At 42.1% G+C, this 23,491-nt stretch overlaps 1 protein-coding gene across 7 annotated transcripts in view; it reads right to left on the reverse strand.

The window, feature by feature from the left end:
- ANTXR1 (ANTXR cell adhesion molecule 1) overlaps positions 1-5,969 on the reverse strand; it is a 266,303-nt gene extending 260,334 nt beyond the window's left edge. For 3 of the 7 annotated variants that reach the window (XM_073791293.1, XM_033838374.2, XM_073791292.1), the window contains exon 1: positions 5,471-5,965. In XM_073791293.1, coding sequence (XP_073647394.1) covers positions 5,471-5,622 — 152 coding nt within the window. In that variant the 5' untranslated portion in view covers positions 5,623-5,965. Of the gene's footprint in view, positions 1-5,470 lie in introns of all 7 variants that reach the window. The other 4 variants (XM_073791294.1, XM_033838375.2, XM_033838373.2 and 1 more) reach the window with 2 other exon arrangements.
- Positions 5,970-23,491: the final 17,522 nt, after the last annotated feature.

The following is a 23,491-nucleotide window of genomic DNA, read 5'->3' on the forward strand; positions in this document are numbered from 1 at the left end:
ACATTTGTGAGATGGCGTAAGTGCTGGGAGACTTTAGTTTCGACTCTAAAGATTTCTTTTGAAAGTTAATATTTGGGAACCCAGAAGGTGGTGAGGTTCCCAGTCTAACGTTATAAAAATCTGTTTAATGACCATGTCCCTGGAGTATAACACATAGGAATGGCCCTACAGATCATCACCACACGTGACCATCCAATTGTGGATCTGGGTGAATGGCAAGACAGGGTCCCCTTGTATGGGGAAAAGAGAAGGAGAAAATTGGTCTTGAACAAAAAGGAAGTCATGGAGGAAGGAGCTGGGGGGTCTAATGGGGCAGCAACACACGGTGAGCCTGTAGAGGGCCTCTGCAGATGGAAGGATTTATTGGGTGACAGGCTGTGGCTTTGGGAAGTCCTAGAAATCAACTCTTCAGGGCTTACTGCCATCCTCCAGCACACCATCTCCTCCACTCCTGCCCCATCCCACCATGCTATTTTTGAAGTCTGTAGGGCACACATGAATACAGCCAGCACTTCCCCAGACTCACGATGGAGAATCTACTTTTTCCATTTAGGTGACTAATAGCTCTCCATAAAATAGACCGATGTGTGATACATAAATATCTAGTGTAATAACAGAAGAGCCTTGCAAGACGGGAAAGGTACATTCATGTCTGGCGGTTGGTCAACTGGGTGCATTAATCTTAGAGGACCCCCGGAAGACTTAAGAAGGCCAGCTGCTCCTTGACTGTTTTCCTCTGGACAGAGCCCTTCTAAATCTGACTTTTCAAATCCCTGATTGAATTCCCAGCAGTCTACTTTTCCTGACTGTAACCAGAAAAGCATGCTCGAATGAACATGAAATTCCATCATATAAAGCCTTGTGAAGCCCAGTCCGCCAGCCCCGTCGCCAAAGCCACTAATAATGCCCTATTGTGTTGCTGTGGTAGTCTAGGTTATCATTATGAAGTCTTTGCTTCTGGTTGAGAAAACATGACGTTCCATTAAATGTATAATCTGGGTTTCTTCCAGGCCAGAGACACATCCTGCTTAAAGCTGAAATAAGCTGAGATTTAATGTCACAGAAAAGAAGAGAACCATTCGCTGGGAAAAAAGGGAGTTGAGGGGTTGGGAGAAGAATGGTGAATTCAGTGCCTTCTGAGCCGTTGGTTTCAGCCTGTAGACAGTGTGTTGACGGCCAGAGGATCTTAGAAGCCCAAGGAAAAAAACGCATCAGAATTCTTTCCCTTTGCACGCTGCGACTGTTGGGTGCTGGACAGCACTGTTTGGGGAGATTCCTTCTAGGACAGAAGACCATGTCTTTAGGGACCAGCCAGGGGACTGTTTGCTATCACTGCCTTTTGGTCCATCCCCCAGCTCTGGGCTCCACAATCCCATAAATTAGCCTGACTCGAGATGGCAAGCTGGAAGTACACACGCTTATCACACCAAGCTCCAGCAAGTTTCTCATTCAGCACAAAAATGTCCCTCTCTTCAAGCAATAGGACAACCAAAGGAAGTCAGAGGAGTCCACCTCCATGTAAAGGTAGGTACTTGTAAAGGTCTCCCCACCATTTTTTTCCTGGAACATTTTTGGGTCCCCAACATATTGCCAAGGATCCTATGGTGCCTTTAGAAATGTACTCCAGGATTAAACATGAAAGAGGCAGCATCCTCTATCATCATGAGGGGCTTGGAGCTCAGCAGGCTGGTTAGACAGCCTCCTCACACTTGAAGTGAGTTTTTAAAAACTCAGGACAGGACTTCCCTGGTGGTGCAGTGGCTAAGAACCCACCTGCCAATGCAGGGGACATGGGTTCGAGCCCTGGTCCAGGAAGATCCCACATGCCGCGGAGCAACTAAGCCCGTGCGCCACAACTACTGAGCCCGCGCTCTAGAGCCCTGAGAGTCACAACTACTGAAGCCCATGTGCCACAACTACTGAAGCCCGTGCACCTAGAAGCCAACGCTCCGCAACAAGAGAAGCCTCCGCAATGAGAAGCCTGCCCACCGCAACCAAGAGTAGCCTCTGCTCTCAGCGACTAGAGAAAACCCGCATGCAGCAGCAAAGACCCAATGCAGCCAAAAATTAAATAAATGAATAAATAAATAGATTTTAAAAACTCAGGATACTTATTTTGGTTGAATATAAAAGTAATATATGTTCTTTGCAGAAAAATGTGAAGATTCAGAAAAGTGTAAAAAAAGAATTTAAAAATCCTACTTTCTACAGACAAATACTATTACATATTGGGTAAATAGAGACATATACATGTGCGTGTTTATATTTTTAGAAAGGCAGAATCACAGTGTATAATGTCTGATAACTGTATTTTCACCTAAGAGTATATTATGAGCATTAAGTATTTCTCCTAAAAATATCTTACAGGGCTTCCCTGATGGCGCAGTGGTTGAGAGTCCACCTGCCGATGCAGGGGACGCGGGTTCGTGCCCCGGTCCGGGAAGATCCCACATGCCGCGGAGCGGCTGGGCCCGTGAGCCATGGCCGCTGAGCCTGCGCGTCCGGAGCCTGTGCTCCGCAATGGGAGAGGCCACAACAGTGGGAGGCCCGCATACCAACAACAAAAAATAAATAAATAAATAAATAATAAAAATATCTTACAAGCATGCATAACATGTGTACTCAATATCATGTGTGTATCATGTCTTATTAAATCCTCTGTTGTTAGACATTTAGGTAATTTTCAGCTTTATCATCACAAACAGCACTGCCATGCACATACGCATAGGCACCTCTTTCTGACTATCTTGGATTTTTCCTCTGATACAGGTTGCCAAATTATCTTCTTGTCTGTGCTATCCAATACAGTAGCCACATGTGGCTATTTAAATTTAAATTAATTAAACTTAAATAAAATAGAAAGTTCCTTTCTTCTGTCCCACTAGGAACAATTCAGGCGTCAATAGCCACATAGGACTAGTGGCTACCATACTGGAAAGCACAGATGGAGAACATTCCATCAACACAGAAAGTTCTACTGGACAGCACAAGTCTAGAAAGACCAAACAAATTTATATTTTCGTCAGTAAGATATGACAATGGCCCTCCCTCCCACAAGTTGGACAATACTGAATATTATAATTCTTTAAAAATCTCTGCCAACTTAATAAAAATTACATCTTGTTTGATTTTTCCATTTACTTGATTACTAGGGAAGTTGAACTTTTTTGTTTATTGACTTTCATTTTTTTGTGTGAATTATTTATATAGTAAGCCTGTTTTCTATTGGGATGATCTTTTTAAAACTGCTTATTATATATTAAGGTTACTCTACAGAGGTGAATTTATGTTGCAAAAGTTTTTGTAACTTGTCATCTTTTATTTATGGCATTTTTCATTTATAGACATGTAAGATTTTAATATATTTAAAACTTTTTGTAGTTTTCTTTATTGTTTCTACTCTGTTTTTAAAGCTCTAAATCTAAGATTACAGTAATACTCATCTACATTTTCTTCTAATTCTTTCAACACTTCCTTTTTAAAATGAAATGTTTAACATTTAAATTTTCAAACCTCTTGGAATTTATTTTTGTGTGTGGGGTAAAGTATAAATCTAACCTTTTTCTTTTCCCATGTTACCAACCATTTGTTCAAAAACCATTTTTAAAAATAATGAATTCGTTCTCCACTGATTTGAACTTCCACTAAATGGAAGTACATGTCCTTGGATCTATTTCTAGATTTTCTATTATGTATACCTATTCTTTGGCCTTTACCATCCTGTCCTTTAATTAATTTGCCTCACAATACATTTTAATATTTGGAGGTATAAGTATTTCTTCATTATTCTTTTCCCAAAATGTTTTAGCTCTTATTACCTGTTTTTTTTCCCTCTAAGATAAACCTAGAATCATTTTGCTAAATTCCTCTCACCACCAAAATAAGTTTTTTCAGAACTCTGATTTTAAAGTTTAATTCATTTTATAAATTAATTTGGAAAGAGTTGATATCTCTACAGTGTGGAGTTATTCCATTTAGAGACATGGTGATTCTGTCCTTTTTTTCAAATCTGCCTCTATGTTCTTCTGAACTGGCTTTCTTTTCTTTTTCTTTTTTTTCCTTTTTCTTTTTCTTTTTTTTTAAAAGAACAATGATAGGCATCACTGACTGTTTTCAGACACAGTCTCTGAATCTGTGAGCTGGTGCTCCCAGGCTCTAGAAGTAACAAAAGACATTCCATTTCTTAGCATGGAAGTATATTTTCAGTATCCACCTTCTCATAAATCTCCAAGAAAGAGATCTCCCTTTTCATCCAAAGAATCTGGAGTTCAAAACAGCCTTTACGGAAAAATTCAAACTCCAGGGGCAACTGCAAAGCACATTTGGTGTCTAGCTGGCCAGCTTATTTTGCAGGACTCTTTTTCCAACTCGCAAATACTTTCCAGTCTGTGAAATTAATCTCCCCACCACTGTAACAGCAAGCGCCCGTCCTGGCAGTGGGGAGCACACCAGTGTTAGCACGGATCTCCTCTGAGGGGCTTTTTATTGTTAAAGCTGCTTTTTAGTAGATAGCATGAAACTTCCTTGAATGACTGTGGCTTGGCAAATCTAAGGGCGATTGGTCAGAGTTCAGCTCTCCCTTGAGCAGTCCTGAAGCCTCATCCATTTTCGCAAGGAAACCAGGGCTCCTCCACCACCCTGGTAGCCCACGAGTCAAATCGCCAAGAACTTGAATTCGCCTACATCAGGGTTTCTCAAGCCGAGAGGGAGGAGGAATATACCCGCAGGGGACTTTTGGCAACTTCTAGAGACATTTTTGCTTGTCACCGTGGAGAGACGGTGGAGGCAGCGCGGGATGGGGGGCAGGGGTGCAGGGGAGATTCTGGAGGGGGGTAGTACCGGCATCTAGTGGGCAGAGGCCAGGGATGCTCAACACCCTGCAAGGCACAGGACGTCCCCACGACAAAGAACTCCCCAGCCTCAAACTCAATGGTGCCGGGGTGGAGAAATCCGCCTTGTATTTTCACTAACTTCCCAGTCAGCCTACATTCTATCATTAGGAACAAAGATAAAGCAATATGTAGGACAGTTTTTAAACAAGAGACGATTGACTTTTAAAAGCCCACGCCTCTTACTTTACACGTGCCTGAAAGTTCTGCCTCTCGTAAGCAAGCTTTTCTCACCAAGGTTTCTAAAGCAAATGGAAAGGGTTCACGGAAACGTAGTAGGTCAACAGTATCCTTACACTCCCATCCTCAGACTCACGCGCTTCGGTCAAGAGAAAGCAAGGCAGGAAAGAATCTGTCCCGAGAACAGGCAGCGACGCCTGCCCCGCCGGCTCGGGCAGCGGCGAGGGAGGGGGAGGCGCGCCCCGTCCACAAAGGCGCAGCGCTGGGGGCACCGCCGCCTCCCGCGGCCCCTCTTGGTCCCTGGAGATGCGTGCCTGTCCCAAAGCCACACTGCCAAGGAGCCTAGCCCGGGGAGAAAGCATCACCAGCTTAAACTAGGGTGGAAAACTCAGGGCACTTACTTGTCCAAAATGAAGTACAGGTCAAATCCCCCGTAGCAGGCTGGACCCCCTTCCTCCCTGCGTCCCCCTTGCCCGGCGCAGATGAGCACAAAAGTGGCCAAAGAGAGACACTTGAAGCCAATGCCCAGGGCTTTCTGCTCCACGGTGGCCATGACCTGCAGCCCAGGGAGAGGGTAGGGTCCTCTCCTTCCCACGCTCCTCGAACTCGCCAGGACCCTCAAGGGCGCGCCATCCGAGGGGCTCTCCTCTCGGGCCTTTTATTCCCCCTCGCTCTCCCGAAACTCCCCGGAAGCAATTGTCTGGAGGAGTTCAAGGTTTTCCTTCTGGTTTCCGCTAAGATTCTGTTTCTAGGTTTCAGGTTTCAAGAATCCCAACGCTGTAGTCCGCTTTTTTAAAGGGGTTGTTTTTGACTCGGGCCGGCAGGCCGCTCCGGAGGCAGCGCTGAGGTTTTGCAATTGAAGCAGTTCCGTGCTGATGGTTCTTTGTCCCAGATTTTAAATATGGGGTGGGTTTTCAAATTGTTCTTGATTGGGGGAGTGCTTTGCCTTTTCTCCCTCCTCTCTACCCACCCCCCTTTCTTATTTTGATGCGGGAAGAAAGTTCAAAGGGTGCCACCTTGTGGCCAAGGACGGCAAAGCACTCTTCCGCGTTCAAGGGAGCGTGGGTGTGCCCGTTTTCTTATTCCTTCCGTTTTCTCACGCATCTTCCCTTTCATTCTGCATTACCTCTTCCCCATTTCTACTTCTTTCTCACTCGCTAGCCTTTTTATCCTTGCCCTTTCCTTTCCTGTCCTACGTCCGCTAATAAGGTCACTGTAAACGTTTGATGAGAACTTACTCCGAGCACTATGGCTCCGACCCCAGGCTGGGACCTTTGCAAACAAGACACTGGGCAAATGAGCAGAGAAGAACGGGCCTTTGTGATCTGAATCATCCAAGTGACCTTACTATACACAGCGCAGATCATAAAAGAGACTGTTGGGATGCGGTCATGTGGCTGAAAGCAAAAACAGTCCCACACAGAAGGCTGTTCCTGCCTGGAACAGCTGAGTATGCTCTAGCGATTGTCTTCATCTCCAGAGTTTAGAGATTCTGTGATAAGTTCTTTTCAGCCTGTGAACTTTGACTTTTTTTCACCCAATCTTTGATTTCGGACAGAGGAAGTAAACAGCTTACAAGAGGGTGAACCTTCCAAGAGGTTTGGGACTGGCAGGGAAGCCCTGTGCGAGCGTTTCTGCAGTGAGGGATCCTCCTTAGAGTGGGCTCTGGGCCCCCGTTCCCAGCCAGAACTCAGTTTTAGCTTCATACGTCTTCCATTCTGGGAATCCTCAATACACACTCTTGCTCCATTTTTCAGGATTCTTTCTCCAGACACTCATCTTCCCCTCTGCTTGAGAGTCTCTAAGTTTTGGAGATTCATAATGCATTGCACCAGCTTGCCTTCCAAATGATCCCTAATATTCCTCATCTCCTGGTATTCACACCTCCCCTCCCACACTGAATGAGACTGATCTGTGTGTAATTAATAAGATACTGCGGAAATGATGGTGTGCAACTTCTGAGACTAGATCATAAAAGATACTGGCATTTATCTTTTTGAATCAGAATTTTCTCCAGATGTATGCTCAGGAGTGGGATTGCTGGATCATATGGTAACTTTATTTTTAGTTTTTTAAGGAACCTCCATACTGTTCTCCATAGTGGCTACACCAATTTACATTCCCATCAACAGTGTAGGAGGGTTTCCTTTTCTCCACACCCTCTCCAGCATTTATTATATGTAAGCTTTTTAAGCATGGCCATTCTGACCAGTGTGAGGTGATACCTCATTGTAGGTTTGATTTGCATTTCTTTAATAGTTAGTGATGTTGAGCATTTTTTTCATGTGCCTGTTGGCCAGCTGTATGTCTTCTTTGGAGAAATGTCTATTTAGGTCTTCTGCCTGTTTTTTGATTGGGTTGTTTGTTTTTCTGATATTGAGCTGTATGACCCCAGTGTTCATAACAGCACTGTTTACAATAGCCAAGACATGGAAGCAACCTCAAAGTCCATCGACAGATGAATGGATAAAGAAGATGTGTACAATGGACTATCACTGAGCCATAAAAAATAATGAAATAATGTCATTTGCAGCAACATGGATAGACTTAGAGATTATCATACTAAATGAGGTAAGTCAGAGAAAGACAAATATCATATGTGGAATCTAAAATATATATGTGGAATCTAAAAAAATACAAATGAACTTATTTACAAAACAGAAACAGACTCACAGACATAGAAAACAAAATTATGGGTACCAAAGGAGAAAGTGTGTTTCAGGGGGGGGATAAATTAGGAGTTTGTGATTAACATATACACACTACTATATACAAAATAGGTAAACAACAAGGTCCTATTATAGCACAGGGAACTATATTCCATATCTTGTAATAAGCTATAATGGGAAAGAATCTGAGAAAGAATAGATAGATGATAGATAGATAGATATGAATGACTTTGCTGTAAACCTAAAACAATTACAACATTATAAATCAACTATATTTCAATAAAGAAAAGAAAGATATTGTAGTTTCCTTCTTGCTCTCTTGGACCACTTTCTCTGGGGAGCCCAATGCCATGTCATGAGGTTGCTCAAGCAGCCCTATGGAGGAGCCCGTGTAGTAGGAAACTGAGATCCCCTGCTGAAAGCCAGCATCAATCTGCCCGCCATGTGAGTGGCCCTTCTTGGAGGTGGATCCTCCAGCCCCAGTCAAGCCTTCAGATGACAGCAGTCCTGGTTAACATCTTGACTGCAACCATATGAGAAACTCCAAGCCAGAACCACTCAGCCAAGTCAATCCCAGATTCCTGTTCCACAGAAATTATGAGAGAATGAATGTGTATTTGTGTTTTAAGCCTCTAATTTTGAGGGTAGCTTGTTATGCAATAATAGTCAACTAATAAATGCCCATTACCATGTTAAAATTTTCAGGCTATCTTTAGGTGAGAAAAATGTCTAACCATATTTCCCAGGCTTAATTGACCAGGAAACTGTTCTTTTTAAAAAAATACCTACTAATAACTACTCTCAGAAAAAAATAATTTGGGGGAGATTAAAATACTCTAACTTGTCCAAGTCTTCTTTTCTCATACCCTTTCCCTCCCCAAAGGATTGAAAACCCATCCTGGTCTCACTGCAGCTCTATGAAAATGAAGGTGAGGAAAATCTGTAGAAATTAAGTGGGTAGATGAAAGCAGAAAATCCAGGGGAAACTGATTAGGAGAGGAAAGGAATACAAGATAGAAAAACATAACGAAGGGACTTCCCTGGCAGTCCAGTGGTTGGGACTTCGCCTTCCAGTGCAGGGGATGTTGGTTTGATCCCTGGTCAGGGAGCTAAGATCCCATTTGCCTCGTGGCCAAAAAAACAAAACATAAAACAGAGGCAATATTGTAACAAAATCAATAAAGACTTTAAAAATGGTCCACATCAAAAAAATCTTTAAAAAAAAGGAAAGAAAAACATAATGGAGAGAACATTTGTGGGTGACAGGATTGGCAAAGAATAGGAAAGGGCTTGAACTGGAAAGGGATTTGGGGGAAGTTTATGAATGTCTTCTCTCATCCTCATGCTCTAGGGACCTCTTTGGTCCTTTCGAGTTTGGTTGACAGGGTAATGTATTTAGACGTTTATAGTTTAGAAAGTTAGTCTGGCAGGGGATCAGAAGAGTCCTGATAGAACTCTTCAAAGTTACAGACACCATTATTAAAGATAGGTGAGGGAATTCTCAGGGAGGAAGGAAATTCAGTATGAAACAAAGTTATGGAAAAGGGGAGAGAGTGGAAGCTTCTCCCCTGGGACAAAGATGATGCTTTAGAAGACAGAAAGGTAGTTAGAGGGATTCAGATGCTTGAATGACCAAGTTGTCTCTGCCTTTCTTTCAATATTCTAGATACAGGTCTGTTAATACATGTTGACCATTTCTAGATCTTAAAAGTGACTCTACCCTTCTCTCTCACTCTCTCTCTAGCCCAGAGAAATCCATTCCAGGTGCACCTTCCAATTAGAGGGTTTTGTGCCAGCCTCACTCACTATGGAGAGATGTCCTCCAAATATGCCCATGAAGTGAACTTGATATTGAGCTGTGGAGATATGATTATTCTCAGAGAATGTTGAAGTAGAACAAAGGTGTCCAGAGTCTATAACAGGATAAATGAAGTGCCTGGTATGATACCACTATGGTGGCTCAGCAGGTCCACAAGAGGAGACATGTTCAGGTTCTTCAAATTGGCAATATTTTCCTTTGGTTGTGAGGATGTAACAGACTTATAATTAGTGCATGTAGGGAAATGGAGAGGTGGATCAGTCACTTGAGGTTGGAGGAGAACTTGGGAAGAGTATCCAATGGGTTCCTGTTAGCATGTCCCAGATTAAATTCACAGCTCACAGATGTTCAAGTATCAATATTCCTTTATGCAAAGGTTATCATCATCTCGAGGGAATGCTCAGTGCTCTGATTGGACTGAGGTTGTCCAGGATTCTAATCTCTTCCAAGGACTCCTGTTTCCTGGAGGAGATTGACTGGCCTTCCCAAGTTCCCTAGAGAAAGCCATATGGGGTTTGGAAGGAATTCCTCTGCCTCTCAAACTCAAGTCAGTGGAAGAACACTATAAATGATGCCTGGGCTGTGGATAGACATTTCTGGGGTTGAAGAAACACAAGGGCAAATTAACCATGCACGTGGATGTGCCTGAGTGATAATCTGGAAGTCAAGCAGAGAAGAGCTTCTTGAATGAAGAAGCATCAACAGTGCTGCATTCTGTGGAAGTTGAGACCATAAGCCCTGAGAAAACCCCACTGACTTGACACGTGTCATCTTGTCAACAAGGAGCATGCCGGTGGAGCAGTGCATGGGGACATTAGACTGCACTGGGTTGCTAGGAAGGGGAAACTTCTATTTCAAGAAGAGAGAGGGATAGGGGGTTAACTTGTGAATGTTCGCATGTTTTATGACACAAAGAAGGATCCTAAGATATTTAAGAATACTAAGAATTTTAAGTTCGCTGCCTTCCAAAAAATTGGAGAGTTTGCCTTACTACACTGACCATCTTAAGGCTTTAGCCCCGCACTCTAATCACTTTTCTACTGAATTTGCCAGTCTTCGTTCTTTGAGACAGAAATTGTTAAATATGACCTTCCTGTCTACCAGCCTCCAGTGACTCACTCTCCCTTATTTGTCCCCCACTCTCCAACACATTTGACTGAGCCCCTTTTGTCAAGCTCTCGAAAACAAAGTTTGCTATCCTGACCACATTGCCATCTAATCTTCTAAGAATCCCACTGGGCACCAAAGGACCATTTGTCCAGTTTCCTGGCAAAGATTTTGGAAGATGTTCCAGATAACAGAGACTACTCAAGAAAATTTGGCCAATTTTTTCTTTAGCAAAATTTGTCCACAATATGGACAGATCTGACACTCTCGACCAAATTTTGTGTCAATCAAATAGGTTCAATGTTTGCTGAGGTCTGGGAGGTCCCACTGGTCCTTGGGCCTTGTTGACACCCCATAGCCTTCTAAGGCAAAACATCCTTCAGTAAAAATTAGTCTCTTTTAACTGTTATGAGATTTCCTTCATGCCTGTCCTCCATGGGATCACCATCTGCAAAAAGTCAAGAGAGCCTTCCCAGAAGCAATTTACTGTTCAGGATAACAACATTTCTAAAGACTCTAAATCAGCTGAATGATGGCTTTTGGTTGTAAGAAAAGAAAAGGCACCAGTAATAACTTCAAGTCCAGTGGCAGAACCATAGTCTATAGCAAAATACTTTGATGGCATTCCATAAGACAAGTCATCAACAACCTCAGCTCAGAAACAGTCAAAGCCTTGTTAAACCCAGCATCCCACTGATAACCTTACCAAAGCCCATCACAGTCTAGCTTGAAAATCAGTTCACTTCAATATATCCCTTGACTCAATTTATGGCAGTCCCAAACTCATCTCAAAGCCCTGTTTACAGCCACCCAAATGCAGAGATAGAACTTATTCAACACAGTCCTAACCCAGCTCTGATTAATCCAGAGCCATGAAAAAAAATGAGCCAATTTCAGAGATAGATCCTGAGTAATATAGTTCCCAACCCACCTCAGCTAAGCCCACAGACCATCCCAGTTTATCCTAAACCAGACCCAAGTCCAGCCTGAAGTTTGATCACCAATCCCCTTTTGCCTAATCCAGCCAGAGTCTAGCCAAATCTCAAAGCCAAATACAGCAAGCCTTATGAGGACACATTCCTACAAGGACTCAACCAAGAGAATAATCCATAATTCATACCAGAATACTGTAAAAAAAAAAAAAATCCATCCCAGATCCTCACAAGACTTGAAGTCTTGCAAACAAAACATTTATTTCATCCAGAGCAGAGACCAGGCCAATCCAACCCAGAACCCAAGAGAGGAACGAAATGGACCAGTGCAGGAGTCTAGGTTACTAACAAGACCAGAGTTTACAAATGCCTAGTATAAGATTTATCAGACAACTCAAGGTCATCACAAAGGTAAATACAAGACCAATACAGCCTTTTTCTACCCAGTTCTGCTCAGCCTTGGCATATTTAAGGATATTTAAGATCAAGGTCTTACTCAGAGACCCCAGACAAGTTTACAACTGAAGATGCCACAAGAAATCTACTTAGACCTGTCAAGCCTATAACTCCTTCGACACTTTTTGCTAATGACCACTATCCAAGTCCCAAGCCCCAAAGAGCAATTGTTCTCAAAGTTCATGTGCATCACATGTGTGTGGGTGAAGCTGTGTGGAAGGGGAACTGTGAAGGTGGGGGCAAAGACGTTAACCACTCTGGAATAACCAATGGCACTTTTTCAAGATACATATATCTGTAAAATATTAGAAATGGATGTAGGGGTTTCAGGGACACACATAGTTTATTACAGCCTTACAGTGACCAATTTCTTTTCCATCTATGCCCTATAGCTCTTTCTTCTTTAATGAGATCTATTGAAATAGGTAGAATTATTGGTAATGCCATTAAACTGAGCACTAGGCAGGCCACACACTAATTAATAGTGTAATTGCACAACAGGCTATCTGGGGCAAAGCACAGCTCTGCCATTACTAAAAGGGTGACTGCACTACTTAAATGACCTACCCATAGTACAGCTTCCCATCTGCAAAACAGGGTTAATATTACTTACCGCCTTGGGGTGTCGTGTGGTTTCAATGAGATAATGCCATGTGTGGCCCTCAAGAAGCACATAGTAGATTTTGACTTTTCTTGTTATTGGAAGATTCTGGGAAATTGCATGTGAATTTCTTCTAGAGATGGGAAGAATAAATTTAGAAGAACCACTTTCAGAGTGTTTGATTTTTCTACCACCAGTGAAACAAAGCTGTTTCTGTTCCACGGGCATTCGCATTATCAATTTTGAAAAATGCAAAGATAAAGATTCTAGCCCATCCAAGATCTACTGGGAGTTGATGGTTTCCTAGGGAGCATACAGAAAACAAATGGAAAACATGCTTTGGGACTATGAATAATCTATCGACACCAATGCTGTTTCTGCTAGCCAAGAATGCTAGAGAGTGAAACTCTAAAGAAACGTCTGAGTAAATGGTTATAGTCAGTGATGCTTCTTTCTGATACTGTTTTTTTTAAGATCTAATAATCCATAGAAAACAACCTTTATTATTTCTTCTTAGTAACTCACTCATTCTTTCAAAAATAGGTTTTGGATATCTGCTATAAGGCAGGCCCTGTGCTTACATTGATGATAGAAGGATGAATACAACATGGACCTTGCAGAGTTTAGCTTGGAGACACAAATGCATAAATAGGTCTAACAGTGCTGTTAACCTACCTTCTAGAGGAAACTCAACTTGTCTTTTCCACTCCACCATGACAATTCCAAGGAGAAGTAGGTCTGACATAATGGAATCCTCAGTGATACATTATTGGACCACAACCCTTTGGGATGACTTATTCTAGGATGTGAATGAGTTAAGACATGACAAATGTCTCTTTCTACTAGTAATGAGATACCACTTCCCTAAGAAGACCCAGAAGTGATGATGAAGAAGCCCATGGCAAAGAGACCAAGAGCTGGACTACTTAAGCTGTCTCCAGTCTGAAACAATGGAATTGCTAGGATCCTTGTCATGGATCACTAGAGCACAGAAGGGCTTGGGAGCAGAGCTGTAGCTGATAATGAGGTATGCATTCACCTGATGAGTTTGCCTCCAGTCATTGACTCCTTAGGGAACTGCTTGGGCAGAAGTCAGAGCTGGAGCAGCTGTCTGGCATAGGTTTTCAGGCTCAAGTGAATATGTGTCCAAGATGGATGTCTAAGAAGCAGGCTCATTCTGGAAATTCAAAAAGCATTTGCTCTTACTGTAGCCAAAGTAACAGTGGGGAAATCATATGTCACTAATAGTGAGAAGGCCTCTATGTCCCCTGGAATAGGCATTGATTCCTGAAGCTACAGCAGACTTCTCTGAGAATAGGTAGAGCTCAAGGTGTGGATGGTACTACCAGGTTTTGTTTTCCTCTCCATCATATTTCTCCTTGAAGGTTGAGGACGGACTTTCCATGAAATCTTAATCATAGCTATAAATTTAGGCATTAAAGTGTGAATTTAATTCAAAAAAATAGTGGAGTCAGTCAATAAACACATAAAGAAGACTAAGAACCCCAATAGCATAGGGGAATTTTCATCTTAGGTTGAAATGGAGGAAAAAACCCGTTGGAACTGTAACTCTAACAGCCAACAGGGAAGAAATAGAGACCCATGCCCAGAACACTGTCCTCTAGAAATAAGATTTGCTCAAAGGTAGAGGGAAACCCTCAGGTGATAGACAAGAAGGCTTTTAGAATCTTGCGTCAAAAACCAGAAACCATAAAACTGGAGTGTGGAGGGAGTTTATCATAAACTTAGTAAGTAATGGGAACATACTTCTTAATCACACAGTCAATTCAGGGACTGTGGGAAAGAGAAAAATAGGAAAGAAAAACATTCAAATCCAGCAAACTGTATGCATATATAGTAACATTTTTGGAATGCTTTTTCCACATATGGGTAGTTCCCTATTAATCATGTTCTCCTGACATAAAATTAAAACAACAAGAAGTACACTTTCTAGTCTTTTTTACTGCTGTAGTTTAGATATGTATGGGTGATCCCACTATGTATTTTTAGTTGGATTACTTTATTCCTCTCTAAGATGTCTGTTTATACCTTTTCTTCAAAATTTCCAATATACCCTCCTTTACTCTTAATTCATACTGCTGCTTCATATTTAACTGGAAAATTGGAATGCAGAAGAGAAATTTATGCAAATTTTACATTCAGGAATGATAACTGGGATGAAGAGTTTTGGAAGTCATGAGTTTAGAAGCTGAAGTTATGAGTATGCTTACATACCACTCTGGGCTAAGTGAAGAGAGTAGTAATGATGAGGGTTAAGAATGGATCATCATGGTTTTTACAGAGCTTGACAAAGAAAGAAGGACCAAAATGAAAATAAGACATTTCTAGGAGGGAATAGTCATGAGTATGATGAGAGAGTAAGAAGACAAGGACTAAATACTCTTCATTAGATTTAGTAACTAGTTCTTTGTTGACCTTTATGAAAGGAGCTTAATAAAAATGGTGCTAGAAAAAAAGGAACATTCAGAGAGAAAAAAAGAACTCTTAAAAATTAAAACACAGAAGTAAAAATTAAAAAACTCAACAGAATAAATGGAAAATAAGTATGAATACTTTTTTTTTCAGGAAGTGGAGTAAAAAAGACCATAAGCAGAAAAAGATGAGTAGAAAACATATGCTAAATAGTGGACAAGTACAGGAGGTCCACCGTCTGAATAATGGAATTACAGAATGTGAGAGCAGAGAAAATAAAGGGAAGAAATCATCACAAAGAACATTTCCTAGAATGAAGGACATATGTTTCTAGTTTGAAAGGACCCTCTGAGTCTCCAAAACAAGGGTTAAAAATAGACCTACCCCAAGCTCATTATTAAACATCAGAAAATTTAGAACAGAGAGGAGTTTCATAGGACTCTAGAAAGAAAAACCAGGTCATATATAGATTAACAGTTATCAGAAGGGCCTTGGACTCCTCGACAGCAAAATTTGAATCCAGTAGATAATGGAGCCTCTGAACTTCTGAAGGAAAACCCAGAATTCGGTACACAGCCAAACTGTCAATGAAATATCGGGATAGAAGAGACATATTCAGACATTCATGATCTCGAGAAATTTATCTGCCATGCATATTTCTCAAGATGGTACTGGAGGAGTTCCGCCCAAATGAAGGAGTAAGCCCAAAAAGAAAGCCATAATACCAAAGCAAAAGGGACACCAACTGTGATGGTTAATTTTACATGTCAACTTGGCTAGGCTATGGTGGTTAGTTTTTTGGTCAAACACCAGTATAGATGTTTCTGTGAAGGTATTTTTTAAGATATGAGTAACATTTAGATCAGTAGACTTTGAGCAAAGCAGATTAACTTTCATAATGTGGGTAAGCCTCATTTAATCAGTTGAAAATATTAAAAGAAAAGATTGAGATCCTCAGAAGAAGGCATGCTTCCTCCAGAATACCTTGGGACTCAATACTGCAAGATCAGCTCTTTTCTGGGTCTCCAGCCTGTTGGCCTGCTCTACAGATTTCAGATTTGTCAAGCACCTCTATTGCATAATCCAATTCCCTAAAATAAATCTCTCTCCCTTGGCCTCTCTTTCTATACATTGTATAAGTTCAGTTTCTCTTGAGAACCCTAACTAAGGCATCAGCTCAGCATAAAGCCAAAGAGAATTCTTAGGATGACAGCAAAGGGATGTCCCAGAGGATGTAACCAAGCAGGACCCTATGGGGCCTTCCCAGGACAGACCCCCCTCCATGTCCTCCACATGCCTCTTGTTTGTAGAAAAACTTTAGCTTCCTAGGCCTTTGCTGAGTTCCAAAGACTAAATTTAATCAGAGAAGTGAGAAAATGTAGAAACAAAGGAAAACAGTCAAGCAATACAAAATAATAATAGTTTAGCCATTAAATAAATTCAAGGGCTTTTAGTTCCTCTTCAAGTGCTATAGATAATATTCCAAGCCATATCCTTTGCACTGCTTTGCAGATACTGAAACCCCCACCAGGTGGAAGAAGTTAAGTGCATGCTCATTGCAAGCACATAGACCCCAGACTGGTTGGAACTAGAAGGTTGATGATGTTGATTCCCGATTACCGCACCACCAACCAATTGGAAGAATGTCCCTGAGCTGATCATGCACCCCGCAACAATTTCCCTCACGCTGTCTTTTGAAACCTTGCCCAGAAAGTCATTGGGGCACTTGGGACTTTTGAGCATTAGCTGCCTGTACTCCTTGCTTGGTGTCCTGCAATAAATGCTGCAATTTCCTTCACCACAACCAAGTGTCAGCAGATAGGCTTTAAGGCATGTGGGTGAGTGGACACAAGTTAGGTTTGGTAACAATGACAGGTATGCAAATGGCCTAGAGGGCAGCCAGTCCAGATAGAAGGAGAATGAATGTCTCCTAAAAGAATACTTCTGATGAAGAAAAGAGAAATTGATAGCTACTATGATGTGATTGACACAGGAGAGCTAAATCTCCCCCATAAAATAGAAAGTCAGTGGATAATATCTGAGGTTAATGAATTAAAATATATTAGTCTGTGTATATCATTTAGAAACATGGTCATGTGTAAATGCCAGAAGAATTACCTAAAATGGTTGAAAAGGAATGGGGACTGAGAGCTGTGGAGAATGGTGGGGCAGGAAATGGGAACATTTTATTATAAGACTTTAAGACAATTTGACTTTTAAACTATGTGACTTTATTATTTTGAGTAAAAATTTATAATATTTAAAAAAATGGGAGGCTTCAGATTTTGCTAAAGATTCTTTTTTTTTTAAACATAAGTCTTTGAAAATTTATTGTGGTTCAAATCCTAATAAACAGGCTTATTGTACATGTATTCTTTTTTTTTTTAACATCTTTATTGGAGTATAACTGCTTTACAATGGTGCGTTAGTTTCTACTTTATAACAAAGTGAATCAGTTATACATATACATATATCCCCATAACTCTTCCCTCTTACATCTCCCTCCCTCCCACCCTCCCTATCCCACCCCTCTAGGTGGTCACAAAGCACTGAGCTGGTCTCCCTGTGCTATGCAGCTGCTTCCCACTAGCTATCTATTTTATGTTTGGTAGTGTATATATGTCCATGCCACTCTCATTTTGTCCCATCTTACCCTTCCCCCTCCCCATATCCTCAAGTCCATTCTCTAGTAGGTCTGTGTCTTTTTCCTGTCTTGCCCCTAGGTTCTTCATGACCATTTTTTTGTTTGTTTTTTAGATTCCGTATATATGTGTTAGCATATGGTATTTGTTTTTCTCTTTCTGACTTACTTCACTCTGTATGACAGACTCTAGGTCCATCCACCTCACTACAAATAACTCAATTTCGTTTCTTTTTATGGCTGAGTAATATTCCATTGTATATATGTGCCACATCTTCTTTATCCATTCATCTGTTGTTGGACACTTAGGTTGCTTCCATGTCCTGGCTATTGTAAATAGAGCTGCAATGAACATTGTAGTATATGACTGTATTTGAATTATGGTTTTCTCAGTGTATATGCCCAGTAGTGGGATTGCTGGGTCATATGGTAGTTCTACTTTTAGTTTTTTTAAGGAACCTCCATCTGTTCTCCATAGTGGCTAAAGATTCTGCTAAGGAATTCTGCTAAGTTTGTTTCATTCTATTGGGTTATTAGCACAATGGAATGCCATGTTGTCTTTAAAAGTGACAATCAGGGCTTCCCTGGTGGTGCAGTTGTTGAGAGTCTGCCTGCTGATGCAGGGGACACGGGTTCGTGCCCCGGTCCGTGAAGATCCCACATGCCGTGGAGCGGCTGGACCCATGAGCCATGGTCGCTGAGCCTGCACGTCCGGAGCCTGTGCTCCACAATGGGAGAGGCCACAACAGTGAGAGGCCCGCGTATGGCAAAAAAAGAAAAAGTGACAATCACATGGACTAGATAAAAATACATGGAGATATTTACAAAATAAAGTTAAAAAAATAGAAAAAGTTGAAAAGTAAGCACAGATTAATTTATAAACTTTGAAGGCAGCACCAAAAATCATATACATGATACACACATATCATATGTATACATGATACTGTATAACTATGTACATATATGGTTTCTATATACACACACATACAAACATACACACAGTTATAATTAAAATACGAAATAACGCCTAACATTAGGAGAATGATTTTTAAAGTTTTGGGTCATTAATAAAACGGTACATTATATGGCCATTAAAAGTAAAACACAGGAAGACTGTAAAACATGATGTAATGCAAACATGTACATGTAATGCAACATGTTCGTGGTGCATTTTCACATGAAAAATGCAGAATATATGGAGGTTATGATGGCGACTATTAAAGATATTCGTGTGGGTAAGGACTCAGAAGTAATTTTACAAATGAAATAGTGTTAGAAATAAACAGAATACATTGAAGGAGAACAATAGATATAGTGTGTGTAAAACAGGGGCTGTAAAGAAGGCAATATTTGGGATGAGGGAGTTGGAAATAGGAAAGAAATGGACAAGGTTGGAAGAGGTATTTGTGTTTGCTTATGTATGTGATTTTTTTTTAAGTTGGGAGATTTTTAAGTCGGTATCCATGATGGGGAAGGGACCGAGGAACTATAGAGACCAACAATGTGAAAGATCAAAGATAGGGGCGGGGCGGGGGGGGGGTGGAGAGGAGGAGGAGGGAAGGAGAGAGGGGATGGTGCTGGTGGGAGGAGGCTGGAAGCAGGGATTCAGAGCATAGAGGGAGAGGTCAGCACTGGCCAAGGAAAGGAACATACTATACAGCGGGAATAATACTAGGGGGTCACGGATGCTGCATTTCATTGAATACAACAACTGTGATTTCGATATCATAGTCCTCATTTCATGAATGAAAACCTGAGGCTTGAGGAGGTCAAATAATTTTCTTTAATCATCTGTGTACCTGTACTCCGTGGAGCTGAGATACCGGCCTGTACTTATTTGCCTTTGGGTTTCTCACCCTGTGACCCTTCGAGACAGTGGGAAGGATGTTGACAAGTGTGTAAGTGAGAAGATGAGGGGTTGAAGAAGTTTGGAAAGATTAAATGTAAACATGATAACCTTTTTGTGCAACTGTCTTCCACTGCTAGAGTGCCTGGGAACTATGTTTTCTGGATTCCATTCATAACATAGTGTTTGGCATAACAAAGTGCTTAACTTTGACATTTCTTTGTTCTACTGCCAGGGCATTCCTTTTTGTTCATCAGTCTGCAATCTTTCTAAATGTATTAGGTCACTTAAACGACTGTATCATGTTTTGGTGAGTGGATGATAAGGCTTCTTCTTTAGAATTACATAAGGGCCAAGGATGCTAGAATTCAAATGCAGGGCTGCTGCTTTCTTTACTGTAAAATTACTTCTGCAGAGCAGATGTGCAACGCAAGCAAACAAGGAGGAACCACTTAAATTGAAGTGTTATGATTGCATCCAACAATGTTTATGGATTCCTGTGGACACCTGCCATGCTCTGAAGGGTCTTGTCATGCCACCAGGGTCTTGTCAGTGCTGTCAGACACTCTGTCCAGCTGCGTAAGTGTGCCTATTGGCCTGTGTACCTTGGACCTTGTGAAATAGGGGAGGTCAGTGCAGGATTCTGGGAAATCAGTTTCTCAGCGAGCCTCTTGAATGTGTCATTAAGTATGTTTGGGGTCAAAGACAAAGATTGTCTACTAGTGGAAAGCCTAAGGGTCAATACAGTCCATCTGAGCCTGACTCTTCCTAAAGGAGGAGAGGTGGGGACATGTATGTGCCTTTGGAACTCGGACAGCCATCCCCTCTCAGCCCCAGGACATCTTAACTCAGTGGGTCCACTTCTCCTCAAGTTGCTGCCACACTGTGGACTCCCTCCCCACCTGGCTGGAGAGGGAGCTGAGAAGATGCTAAAACCTTTGTCAAAGGGCTTTGACAGTACTGGGAAGGGGAATCAGGACCAACACCGCGAGATGTGATGAGTCCGAGGGTGAGAGGGGAGTCTGTAGAGTGGCAGATTCTCTGTCCACCAGGGTCCTGCCTGGTTTCAGTGGCCGGTGGAGATGGAAACATTGGTTTGCATTCTGGTTGTCTACTGCTACAAAATAAATCACCCCAAAATGTCATGACTTAAAATGATAATGTATTATTATTACTCATGGTTCTGTGGGTCGACTGGGGCTCAGCTGGGCACCTCTCATGTGGGGTCTCTCGTATGGTTGCAACAAGATATCAGTTAGGGGCTGCAGTGATCCAAGGGGTCAATCCAAGATGGCCCTGCTCACATGGCTGGCTGTCATCTGGGAGCTCAGGTGGAGTTTTTAACCGAAACGTATATGTGTGTCCTCCTCATGTGACTTGGCCTTCTTAGAGCTTGGTGAATCCGTTCCCAAAAGAAGTGGCCTAAAAATGAGCATTCCAAGGGACCCTTCTTATGTCTGGTCCTCGGCAGTCTCACAGTGTCCCATCTGCGTCTCTCTGTTGGTCAAGGGAAGTCACTAAGGCCAACTTAGATCTGAAGGAAGAGAATTAGACTGTACTTTTTGATGCCAGGGAAAGCATGCTTATACAGTGGCCAGGGAAAACATGCTTATACAGTGAGGTAAGGAGTTGATGGAGGCCATGTTTCAGGAATCTATCACAGCTTGGGTAGATTTCAGCTATGGCATGACAGTGGTGGGCCTGGAATATATGTGATAAAGTGAAACAGATAGTTATTAAATGCATCAACACCTCTGCATGCATTATTACATTTAATCTTTTCAGCAGCCCTATGAAGGAGGTGACAGATTGATTTTTTCAGCTCCAATTCTTCACTGTTCCCTTGGTCCATGCTCTTTGCCATGTCACTTTTTAAAGCCTCTCACATGGGAAGTATAAAAGGAGATTCCTTTCCTGTACCTCCTTGACTTTTAGCTTGGCCACATGACTTACTTTGGTCCACAGGGTGACAGGAGTTGTGATGCACACAGGGGTTTGCAATGTGCTTATATGGTTGGTTGGCCATGCCCTGTGGCACTTTTGCCCTCACCATGAGAAACGTTTCTCCCAGGGTGGTGTTGCCTCTTCCACCAGGTGTCCAGAATGAGACACGTGGAGAAGATCAGAGCCAGCTGGATTAATAACTTGAAGCAGAGATGTTCAGCCAGGCCCAACCTAAGACACCCTAGCTAGATGAACACAGATGGGTGAAAAAGAAATGCTTATTATTGAATCCTACTGACATTCTGTGGTTGTTTGCAATAGTTGACTATTACAGTAGGCATTATTAACCCAATGTTATTTTTTTTCTTGGGTCCCTGAGAAGTTAATTAACTTACTTAAGGACCAGTTTTTGAATTGAGCTCTGCTCAATCCAGCACCCCACACCATTTGCTACATTGGTATTATAGGAGATGGGTTAAGACAAGCGTGACCAAGTTCCTGCACTGCCGTGATGGGCATGAGGTAGGGAGTTGGAGGAAGCTAGTTTCTAAGGATCTAAGAGGGAAAGCTCCTCCCTGTGTTGCTTCCCCATCAAGTTCTTAGAGATTGCTGAGAATTTTGATCTTGGGGTGTGTGTGAGTTTGCAGTGGGGTGTTGCTGTGCCTAGTTTCACTGTTTACTTAGCAATTTCCACTGAAGAGATGAACAACCGTGGAGGGAGGGCCCATCTACAGAGCTCAGGCATGAAAAACAGCATTGTTGATTTGACTGCCTTGTGTGTTTACCTAAAGGGCTCACAAGGCCCTGGGAGGATGTTGGTCTTAGAGAGATGAACTCTGTACCACGCACGTGTGTGTGTGTGTGTGTGTGTGTGTGTGTGTGTGTATGTGTATGTGCGTGCTTGTATGAGGGGTACTGGGACTCTGTACCCCAAAGCTCTACCATTTGATACCCTTCACAATGAGAACAAACAGAGGACTTGGCATTCATCTAAGACTGAGCTTTTGATATTTACGCAGATTAATGCTCTCTCTTCCCTATCCCATGCTTGCTTTTTCAGTGAATGATATTATGTGAATAAATGTGCAAGAGAAAAAACTGGACTCACATCCAAACTGGAGACCCAGTCCTGGTCCTTCAGCATTTACTAGCTATGTGGTTCTGATTGAATCCTTCACCTTGCTAAGGCTCGGTTTCCGCATGGGCATCACGCTGCCTGCCCTAACTACCTCACTCCAAGGGGCCAAATGAGAGCCTGGATGGAGAAAAGCACACCTTCATCAAACAGGCGATAGATGAACAAATCCACATCTTTCTGGAATAAAAGTTGTTAATGCATATTGTTAGTACATATCAACCCGGAAAGATGATTTTCAATTTTCTTATTTTTGCATTTGTAAAAAAATGCATGTGAGGGCTGCCTCTCTCATTATGTGGCTTCAGTCTGTCCAGGTCAATGCTGGTATGGCCACTGTCCCCTGAAGCCAGGCAAGACCTACAGAGACATCAGCAGCTTAACAATCGTCTCTCCCATCCCTCAGCTCCAGTCACCACAGGCATGTCACAGGTGCTAGTCCCTTCGGCCACTTGCTAGACCCTCAAAGCCCCTTGACAAGGTCCTGGTGGTGTCTGACATTAACTCAGCTTCCTCTCCAGCCCCTGGTCCAAGGTGGCATTTAAAGTCTATATATTAACACCCATCTCTTCCATATTCCTTTTGAACTGAACTCATAACACAAAATAGAGTAAAAATTTGTTTTAGCAGTAGAAAAGATGGAAGGATGCCATGAAAAGGCCAGAAGCTGCAAGTTTTTGTTACCTACACTGTGATAAAGCACCAGACTGAGGGAAGTGCCAAGCAGCTCATGATTCAAGAAAGGGAAAGAAAACACTGTGGGCACAGCTCACTAATGGGACAAAGGGCAAAGTCCCCACAAAGGGCTGGAAGTGAAGGGGGGTTGAGGGGCCCTTAGA

This window comes from Tursiops truncatus, chromosome 14 (genome assembly GCF_011762595.2).
Source record: "Tursiops truncatus isolate mTurTru1 chromosome 14, mTurTru1.mat.Y, whole genome shotgun sequence".
In the NCBI taxonomy this organism is placed as follows: domain Eukaryota; kingdom Metazoa; phylum Chordata; class Mammalia; order Artiodactyla; family Delphinidae; genus Tursiops; species Tursiops truncatus.